This window comes from Nanorana parkeri, unplaced genomic scaffold (genome assembly GCF_000935625.1).
Source record: "Nanorana parkeri isolate BGI_ZX_2015 unplaced genomic scaffold, ASM93562v1 scaffold323, whole genome shotgun sequence".
Lineage (NCBI taxonomy): Eukaryota > Metazoa > Chordata > Amphibia > Anura > Dicroglossidae > Nanorana > Nanorana parkeri.
The window spans coordinates 1237634-1248866 of NW_017306591.1; the positions used below are offsets into that span (position 1 = coordinate 1237634).

At 47.9% G+C, this 11233-nt stretch overlaps 1 protein-coding gene across 1 annotated transcript in view; it reads right to left on the reverse strand.

The window, feature by feature from the left end:
* Nucleotides 1-11233, reverse strand: part of IGSF21 (immunoglobin superfamily member 21) — a 426138-nt gene that overhangs the window by 318583 nt on the left and 96322 nt on the right. The window contains exon 2 of the mRNA XM_018558175.1: nt 9819-9931. Coding sequence (XP_018413677.1) covers nt 9819-9931 — 113 coding nt within the window. The remainder of the gene's footprint in view (nt 1-9818; nt 9932-11233) is intronic.

Here is an 11233-nt window from a genome sequence, read left to right on the forward strand (position 1 = left end):
GTGGCTGTGTTGGATGGACAGCCGTGCTGTCAGTTGCTCCCTGTCCAGTGCCGCCCAGCTGAATGATGTCACTGGGCACCAGGAGCTCAGCGGGACGCCAGGCAGAACTTTCTGCTCAGCTCGCAAGCAAACGATAATGCAGTGTCACGGCAACCTGGGATGCTATGGCCTTCCGTCCCCGCACCTGCCGCCCCTCTACTGAGATGCTGCTTGAGGCTTCCTCATAGGTACAGTGCAGGGAGATCCTTGCACTGCAGGTCCTCCGACACAGCTTCCTCTCCAGCGAGGAGAACAGCGATCAGCACAGTACTGACGTCACCAAATCTCACTCCAAACCTGGCAAGACTCGCAGTCAGAGGCAGCAGTGCCTTAGATGATCTCAACTGCTCTGCTATTTTTGTCAGGAGGCTTTCAAGACAGAAGATAGATTTGCATAATGAACATTTCTGCCTTTCCCCTACAAGATCACTTTTATGCTACCGACACAGAAAGGAGCTTCGTCAGTAAACTAGGGAGGGGCCATTGTATAACGGAAACGCAAAAGGATCTCAGCTGTACAACGCAGGAGTCCCTTAAAGGAGAACTATGAGGGGGGTGCTTTTCACTCGCCTCATAGTTCTAGCCGACCTGTGACAATGAGACTGTCACAGGTCGGCTCAGTAGATCGGGAGCTGAGCGAACACATACCGGCGTTCGCTCACCTCTCGATCCTGTCGCGGCTCTCTGCCGTGACAGGGGGAGGGGCTGGATTCCCCCCTCCCCGCTCACGATCCGCCAGCACTGAATGGCGGAACGGACGGGGGAGGGGGCGGGTACAGCTGGCTCCGCCTCTAGATAGGCAGAGCCAGCTGTCACTCACGCAGCTGGGCGGATCCCGGCACAATTGTCGGGATCCGCTTCAGCTGCGGCGTCTCAGTATACCGCAAGCAGCAGCTCCCTATATACTGAGCCTAGGGTGAGGGGAGGACGCTAGTTTGTGTCCTCCCGTTACCCTAAGGAGAACTATGGGGAAAAGCCTTAACCCCATAGCCCTCCTTTAATTAAATGCTGTACCCTGTCACTTTGATTTGACCCTGTGCTGGATAGTAGAATGGGTAACATACTTCGTTATGAGCATTAATTAAATGTAATCTGTAACGCATGTATTATTGGGAGGCCTCTCTCTCTCTTTTTGCTTCTGCTAACAAAACATAAATAAGTAAAGCCTTTTGTTTGCTCTTTGCTCATTGTCTGCGGCTTCTGTCTACAGCAGCGTTTGCCGCCTTTGAATAGAAGGAGCTGAATTAGAAGGCTCTGGGCTTTAAAATGCCTATAAATAAAGCTTAATTCACTCTGCCATCTATCTGGGCCGGATTCAGATCGGGAGAAAATACTGAACGGCGGAAGGCTCCGGGAGCCCGAAGAAGGGGCACAAAGCAGGTTTTTTAATGCACTTTTGGTGATTCAACAGTCACCCGCTGTTCTGAAACAATATGACCGACAAATGATCATTTTGGGTTTTTTTCCATTTCAGACATCCGCATAACTCCGGTGCATGCAGATTATGTGGAGCGGCTCTTATCCCTGCGCTAATGGAAAGGCGAACAATAGAGGGCTGTTCAAAAAAATTCCTAATATATATATTTTCCACTCTGTTTTTGAACATTTAAGAGTTTAAAAGCATTTTATAATGAGAGGCTCCTTATATCCAGATGACCCGCATATATGAGGGGTTTAGGGAAATGCCACCAGTGTTCAGATTGGAATCGTAGTGATCAATGATGAACAACGCTCAGGCATTAGGCGGCTCGGAATTTAAAGTAGATGTAAATCTAATCACTAAAACCATCCTGCTATAGGGTGACAATGATCTGTCCTTGTCTCCCAACAGTTGTGTGCTGTCTCCTATGTCATATGGGCTTTGGAACCGCTTTAGGGTACGTTCACACCTGATGCAGTGTGTTCCGGTCCGATTCTGGCCAGAACGCACTGCATGCTCCTCTTGTGCATCAGCTACACTGTAGACTTTGCATAGGATGATACAGCACTGTGTTGTCTTCACATGTTCTATGTTTAAATTTGTTTCAACAACCTAATGGGGCCCCCTTCCACCCACAGGCCCCATAGCAGCCGTCTGGGCTGCTATGCCTATAGTTACGCCTCTGGTGAGAGGGGCCTGGGCTGCATTGAAGGCCATGCTGCATACAGGCCGACACAGCAGTTTTCAAGGTGCAGTCTTTGCCTTTTCTCATTATCTTCATTTAAATTTGCATGCCACATAGGATACAATTCATTTCCTACAATGACATGCCCTATACAGAATGCTTTTTACTCCGCATGCCAAAAACGGGAACTGTGCCAGCGCAAAAGGATTGTGGGGACGGAGAAGGAACGAGCCCATGACCCAGGCCCCCGGGGGGGAATTAGCCCGGAGCAGAAGGAAAATCCTCCGATTCCAGTGCGCAGAAACCGACACGTATTCAGACACGACGGGCCGCAGACAGCCAGCAAATAAGACGCATTAAAACTCCTCACTCTGAATGATCTCCTCACCGTCCCCGCTGAAATCTACCAGCCGCAAAGAATGCAGCGCGCTAAAAAAAAAGAAAAAATATTAATACAGCGAGGATGTGGGATTGAGAGATTAGAGCCGCGGACTCTGGCAAGAGGATTATTCGGGGAGCGCTGGAGAGATTACCGGCGGAGGGGAAAAAAATTAATATATAAAATGATTTTATCTAAATTGCTAAGAAAAAAGGAAGTGAGTTTTTCTGGGGTGGATGTGTAAAGCGGAGAGAGAGGGAGAGAGAGGGAGAGAGAGGGGAGGCACCGTGGGATTCTGGGTAAATAATTCAGCAACTGCAAATAAAGACATTGCTTTAATCTGTGTTCTGTATCATTAATATTTTATTTCGGACATAACAGGAGGCATTACAATGGGCAGGCAGGACCCAGAGGCGGCGCATACGGCGCTGTATAGAATCCGTATTATTGAACGGCGCTCGGCTATGAATAGCGGAATGGAGTCTTATTTGTGGGTTACAATCAGTGCATTGTACGGCGCCGTATTAATAATGCGCATTGTGCTGAATGATGAATTCTCGGTTTTATTTATGATGGATTAGATGGACGGGGGGGGAATACATGTCACAGATTGCGGATACTTATTATTTTTTTCCCCATAATTTATTGGATTGCAGAATGTGTGCAGATTATAAAAGCGGAATAAATTATGTGTGGCGTGTGTGTGGTGCGCGTTCTTCGGTCAGCGAACGCATTTAATGAGGGAGCCACAAGAAGCAATAACTTTGGATACTAAGAGAAGGATGGAGGCGGTAATTAAGGTGTACCTGCACTCACAATTAAAAGGGGAACTCCAGGATCTACAAAAGTTAACCCTTGCAGTTAGGGCTACCCCAGCACTGCAAGGTTTAAATGCTCTTTTTGGTCAAGGGCCTTGGTTCTCAACTGGCGGGTCGTGACCCGAAAGTGGGTCGAGACACCATGTTCAGTGGGTCGCCGCGTGCCTTCCACTTTTCTAGGTTAGAGGCTCCTCAGCCTCCTCCTACCGCCGCACAGTCAGTTCTCGCGCCAACCAGCCATTTAAAATATGCTGACCGGCGCCACATGTGAGCTTGAGGTGAGGTGGGCTGGAGGTATGGCTTCAAGGGAGCTCCATACATACGTACATTGCTTACAGCTCCCTCACATGTCCTGTAGAGGTGCCCGGACCGGAGTGATGTCACATTCTGGCTCCCGGCACCTCTACAGAGCATGCAAGGGAGCTGTACCAGCAATGCACGTATGGATGGAGCTCTGTCACAGCACAGCAGCCCACAATGGACCCCAGGCTGAGGATCCACTCCAGTTCTCATAAGGTAGGGAGACTGGGGGGAAATAAAATGCTTTTGAAGTGTGTGAGATTGTGTCTGTGGTTGTGTGCGCCTGTCAGTGTTTTTGAGGGCCCGTTCACAGCAGCACAGTGCGTTAATAGCACAGTCCCATGCGATTAAAGCACTGTACCGTGAAATCGCACCTACTGTGCATTCTGGTGCGGGAGGTGTGTTGCGATGCCATCATTTGAATGGTACCCCAAACGCACTTCCCACCCACGGTTCGTACATCCGCACCGGAACGCGCGGTACCCTAAAGCCGCGCGTTCCATTGCAGTGCGACTCGGGTCGCGACTTAATGACCGAGGACAAATGTGGGCCCTGAGGTTACACAGGTTGAGCACCACTGGTCTAGGGGAAGATTCCTGATCCCGCCGGGCTGCTAGACCTGTCCTGGCAGTCTCGTCTTCCCCGGTGGTCTAAGTCCCGCAGATATCATCACGTCAAATCCTCACCTAGGCGAGGAATGAGGAAGTGGGAGCAAGCGTCTGCTGAAAAAGGTAGTTACTACCCAAAAAATAAATAAATAATAAAAAGTAAAAAAAAAGTAAAAATAAAAAGGAGGAAGCCTCTTGGGCATGTGCAGTAGAGAGCTGGTTGTGAGTGATCAGGAAATCACAGCTGACTCCCAAATCCAAGATGGCGGCATGGGCACAAAAAGGAGCTGTGAAGACTTCAGGCCTTTAAGGGCCATGTATGATAAATGTTCCCAATGCTGGACCGGTGATCCGGGGGCCCTCAAATCCCAGCTCTTGCCCCTCCAAGTAACTCCTGTGGGGTTACAATTGTCCAGTCACAATAACAGCGTCTGGTGATATGCAGTAACGTTCTGCAAATATCCTTATAGCGATACATTGTGCCACCGCAAGCGTTCCCCCGGTGATGAAGTGCGGTCAGAGGAAAGCGCCCGGCGTTGAAGCAGCCATAAAAAGGTGTTAAATGATACGGTGCGGCCATAAGTAAACGTTCACAATGTTACACGGTGCAGAAGCCAATTAGCTCGGGGAAAAATAAAAACCCAGCAAATCTCTCCGTTCTCCCGGAATAAACATCAGCGAGACGAGGACTTCCGGAGAAATATGAATATACTGAAGGTCATCAGATGGGGAATATAAAAGAACAACAACTGAAAAACGCATTGTTTCGCGTCCTGCGGTTTTATTAATCTTGTTGTTTGATGTCGTTACCCTTTACAAAAAAACATTGTTAGCATTTACATAAGACTCCAGTAATTCAATTACCTCCAAGCAGTTGTTGGTTTTTTTTTTGCAGTGATGTAGAATTGATAATTACCAATTGTACAATATATTAAAAAAAACACAATATGAACTTCTATCCACAGATATGTAGAATCCCCGGCCCTGCTATCATAACATCAGCTGTGCAGATCTGAAACAAGCAACACGTGGAAGCTATAGACATAGACACACCCAGCCCTGTGGCAGGCCACGCCCCTTCTCTCTTTGATTGATAGCAGAAGGAGCCTATGGCTCATCTGCCATCAGTATCCTCCCCCCGCAACCTGGAAGTTCAGGGAACGGAGGATCGTTTTCGGGATCGGCGGCAGGGACAAGCGTAGCGGACAGGTAAGTGTGGGGGGGAAAGAAAGGTGCTGGGCCGTTTTTACCCAAATGCAGAGAATGCATTAAAGGAGAACTACGGGGTCAGTGTTTTTCCCCATAGTTCTCCTTAGGGTAACGGGAGTACACAAGCTAGCGTCCTCCCGTCATCCTAGGCTCAGTATACCGCGAGCTGGGTTGTAGCTGGGGCCCCTGGACATCCACCAGGCACTACGCTCCTGCTTGGGTTGCCTCATGGGTGGTCCGGTTTTGGATGAAGCCAGTTGGAGTAAAAAGGAAGGAGTGAAAAAGCTTACTCCACCTCTGAGACCATGATATAGGTTACACTCATATCTAGGTGGTACAAAAGACGCAGGCACTTTTCCCCCCTCCTTTTGGGGGAAAAAAGTGCGTCTTATGGAGCGAAAAATACGGTACTTTCCCTAAATAATTTTGTATACACTTGCCGTGTGCCTCTGAACTTGGTAGCAAATTTGACTAACGGAGGAAAGTCAATTCTGCAGCAAAGCTTCTCCCTTCTTGCACACCATAGCCCTCTCCTCTCCTGAGTGTGTCTAATTACTATCTGCCCTTGCCCAGCTTCCCTGGCCCATCATCTTACATACATACCCTTTTCTGTAGCTGGTGGGGAAGGAGGTCAATACTACAGAGCAGGGGTGGGCAGCTCCGGCCCTCCGGCTGTGCTTTAACTACAAATCCCAACATGACTCTGCCTCTGGGAGCCTGTGGCTGTCAGTTATGCAATCCCTCATGGGGCTTGTAGTTTCACAACAGCTGGGACCGCTTACATCACTTCCAAGGTGGTGATGATGTCTACATAAGGAAGGCTGTTATAGGGAATTAACTGGATCAACAGTGGGTAATTGTGGGCATAGCCTTCTGTTTAGGCTTTTCTCTTTTTTTCCCCCCATATCTATATCTATATATATATCTATATATAGATATATATATAGGCTGAACTCGATGGACTTGTGTCTTTGTTCAACCTGACTAATTAAGTAACTATGGATGCAATCCATTGTATGCACATATGGTCTTATGGGAAGACGGTTGTTGTAATGACTGGTCTGGTGACAGGGTCTCTTTAACGGGGACAGCTCAGGCTGGGTGGGGTAGTGGCACGCATTGTGTAGAATAGTTCTGTCCCCCTCCTTATGTTGTAACGGTGGAAAATGGTATATAATTATTACTTTTTCTTATTGTGGAAACTGGCCCCCTAACTTTTTCACCTACTATCCATAAATCCGGCTTAATGTACTTTGCACTTTTTCTTTTCTATTACCCCGATTTACCCTTCCTTACCAAAACAGCGCCCCCTTATTACCCTCAGTCTCCGACGTACGTGTGTGTTTGTTACCCCTTTGGTGGCCAGTCCCCAGCACATGCTTTAACCCCTTATTACCCTCAGTCTCCGACGTACGTGTGTGTGTGTTACCCCTTTGGTGGCCAGTCCCCAGCACATGCTTTGCTTTAACCCCTTATTACCCTCAGTCTCCGACGTACGTGTGTACCCCTTGGTGGCCAGTCCCCAGCACATGCTTAATACCCACAGTCTCCAACACGTGGGAGTTTACCCCCCAGTAACTAGTCCCCAGTACATATGCGACAACCCCTCAGTGCCCTGTGCTGCATATATATTTAAATGCATGACAAACAAAATGAAGCCCAACTTCAAAAAAGGTGAATACAAGTTGACAATTGTAACCAATGCACCCCCCCGAACCCCCTCCCCTCCCCCCAGGAGTGTCATGTGATTAATCTCAACCACTGTCACTGTGGCTGGGCAGCTTGGCCTGCATCTAAATGAGGAGAAAGATATCAATAACGGCCTGTGAAATTCTTATTTTTTTAACCTTTTTCAGAAGGTGCTTGGTCCCGCATCAACATTCCTCACCTAGCTGAGGATATCATCGCCCTCAGCCGGCGTGTCATATCCCAAGGGCTGCGTCATGGACTGAGGGTGACATTATCCTCACCTAGGCGAGGAATGAGGAGGTGGGAGCAAGCGTCTGCTGAAAAAGGTAGTTACTACCCAAAAAATAAATAATACAGGTAACCGGAATACAATACTTTTCACTGCAGAAGGCCTGGAAATAAAATAAGATAAAAAATCCATATCCTCCCAGGAAGTAATGACATTATGTGTGCACATGCGTTCCATCGTCTCTCCTCCGCACCTCTGACAACGCGCTCGCACATTAAGAGAGACGGCGGCCCCTTACAAGCCCCTTTAGTAAATATTACATGTCCTGGATTTCCCATTTCAATCCCGGGACTCTTGTCTCCCGTCTGCCTCGCCGGACTACGATGAATCCGCGCGTGGGAGAGGATTTATGGCTCCCGGAAGAGATTTGGGAAACTGGGTTAATCTAATCTTACCAGGACCCACTCAGCGCCGTACTGGGGTGGCATGGGGGCGGGCAGGCGATGTGCCAGGGGTCAGAGCCACTCAGCCTGAGCAGCTACAGTACGGCACACCGGATCACATGACACATTGTAAGATATACAAGATATAGTATACAGAGTGACATCACCGCTCTCCAGATATATTATACAGGAGTGACATCACTGCTCTCCAGATATATACAGTAGTGACATCACTGCTCTCCAGATATATACAGTATTATACAGGAGGGACACAGGGGGGTCCTGAGGCTGTCACCTGGTCTCCAGACCGGGTGACACCCCGCCGTGTCGTCAACACGTGTGACTTCACCTCGCACGTGCACGCCCATCTGATTGACGCCTGCCATCTTGGTGATGGGAGAGGAGGGGATGTTCACCCAGCAGGATGAGGTATGCCGCCGGGTTCCCTCCTCTCTCTTGACACTGTCGGGGGTCTCAGTCCATGACCGCTTGCCCAACTTTCTAGAGGGGTGTCACCTGGATGCAGGCCGCACCCCCTGCACTCCCACCACTGTGCACGAGTAACATCACCGTTCTCCAGATATATTATATTATATAGGAGTGACATCACCGCTCTCCAGATATATTATACAGGAGTGACATCACCGCTCTCCAGATATAAGATGCATTATACAGGAGTGACATCACAGCCCTCCAGATATATTATACAGGAGTGACATCACCGCTCTCCAGATATATTATACAGGAGTGACATCACCACTATCCAGATATATTACACAGGAGTGACATCACCACTATCCAGATATATTATACAGGAGTGACATCACCACTATCCAGATATATTATATTATACAGGAGTGACATCACCGCCCTCCAGATATGAGTTTTATTATACAGGAGTGACATCACCGCTCTCCAGATATATTATACAGGAGTGACATCACCACTATCCAGATATATTATACAGGAGTGACATCAACCGCTCTCCAGATATATTACACAGGAGTGACATCACCACTATCCAGATATATTACACAGGAGTGACATCACCACTATCCAGATATATTACACAGGAGTGACATCACCACTATCCAGATATATTATACAGGAAGACATCGCCTCACACCAGATATGAGTTATATTATACAGGAGTGACATCACCACTCTCCAGATATATTATACAGGAGTGACATCACCGCTCTCCAGATATATTATACAGGAGTGACATCACCACTATCCAGATATATTATACAGGAGTGACATCAACCGCTCTCCAGATATATTACACAGGAGTGACATCACCACTATCCAGATATATTACACAGGAGTGACATCACCACTATCCAGATATATTATATTATACAGGAGTGACATCACCGCCCACCAGATATGAGTTTTATTATACAGGAGTGACATCACCACTCTCCAGATATATTATACAGGAGTGACATCACCGCTCTCCAGATATATTATACAGGAGTGACATCACCACTATCCAGATATATTATACAGGAGTGACATCACCACTATCCAGATGTATTATACAGGAGTGACATCACCACTATCCAGATTATACAGGAGTGACATCACGGCTCCCCAGATGTGAGTTTTATTACACAGGAGTGACATCACCGCCCTCCAGATATAAGATAAATTATACAGGAATGGCCTCACCACTTCCCCAGAGATGTTATATCTTACAGGAACGACCTCATTGGTGGAGAGCGGTGATGTCACTCGTAGTTGCAGAGCAGTCATGATGGTGACTGTCGTGTGGTTTAGTTTGCTGGAAGCCTGGTAGATTTCCAGCACGCGGAGCAGACGGCCCGTTACATCTTTATGATGTTTTATACATGACAAGCGTTAGAAATACATCTCTGCGTCTCTCTTCTGGAAGGCGCCTCGGCGGAGGATGCGCGGGCCGGGAGCAGGCTGAGCGCGCACAGCGAGGAGACACAACATAACGCCAGCTGTAATACACACGCGTGGGAATCCTTACCCGGTACCACACGATCTCCCGCATCCGCCCGTCCGTCCTGAAGTTGCATTTTAGGGTCACCGCGTCTCCCACCACCACGGGAGGAAGCGGCTCGATGGTGACCGTTAAATATCCTAAAAAGGGAAGAAAACAAAGAAGAGACAATGTTTAATATTTGTGTCCGTTTTTTGGGTTTAGTTTCATTATTAATTAATTTAAACTTTAAAACTGAACTCCGGGATCAGCAAACATTCCCCGAATACAAAAGTCATTGTGTATTGTTCTGGGATCGGCCAATTACAATCACAATACAATTCAAGACAAGATGGTAAGGAGGACCCTGCCCCTGAGGACTTACAATCTAAAAGGGAGGGGCCAGTGACACATGAGGGAGCTGTGTGTGGGGGTGAATTGTTTGAGAAAGTTGAGAAAGTATGACGCTAACTGTCCCCTCCGCTCTTCCTAAGACCTCCTGCTTTCCAGCTCCCTTGTCTACTCCTCCCATGCTCGCCTCCAGGACTTCTCTAGAGCCTCTCACATCCTCTGGAACTTTTTACCCCAACCGGTCCGTCTATCTCCCACCTTGACTGCCTTTAGGCTTTCTCTAAAGACTCATCTCGTCAGGGAAGCCGATCCCACCTCAACCTAACCAGTGAACCATCACGTTCTCATACAATTGCGGGGTCTCATGGAGGAACCCTTTGGTCTGCATGCTCCGTGCATCAGACTACAGGGAATACATGCACACGCTGCCTATGACAACACACACACAGGGAGCTGAAGACGACTAAAAGCACAAAAAGAGACCCGTCTCTGGCCCCCTCCTTCAATGGAAGTGACTGGCAGTGGTCACCATCAAACAGGAAGTTCAGGGAAGCAGAAACTGAAGGCTGCTTGGGGACAATAGGTAAATATTAAATGTTTCTGTTATGTCTATTAGGCTTCTGTTCACTTTAATCGAGTTAGGAAATTATTAATGAGGCGTTATGGTGCATAAAAAAGTTTTAGAATAATTTTATCTGAAAGCAGAAAAAAGGATTTTGGGACATTACAGGAACATGAGCACTTGTTTGTTTTATGTGTTTGGGGTTTAAATACACCTAAGGCCCCATTCACACTAAGCGGCATACCTTTTGCAGCGACGATCCAGCGACGGTAGCGCGAGCTTCTCCGTTGGGCTCCATTAGAAAAAAGCAAAATCTGCAGAAAAAAGGGTCCCGTAGAAGCGTCTTGCGACCGCAACATGGAGCTAAGACAGCTCCATTGAATAGCATTAGCCGGCGACCTCTCGCGATATCACGCATCAAAACTGCGCGATATCGCGGCGGAAAACGCTTAGTGTGAATGGGGCCTAAATGATTGAAAAGGACATAAAAACTTGGATGAGAAAGCCGACAGCGGTTTATATCCAGATGATGTACATTCCGGACACGGGC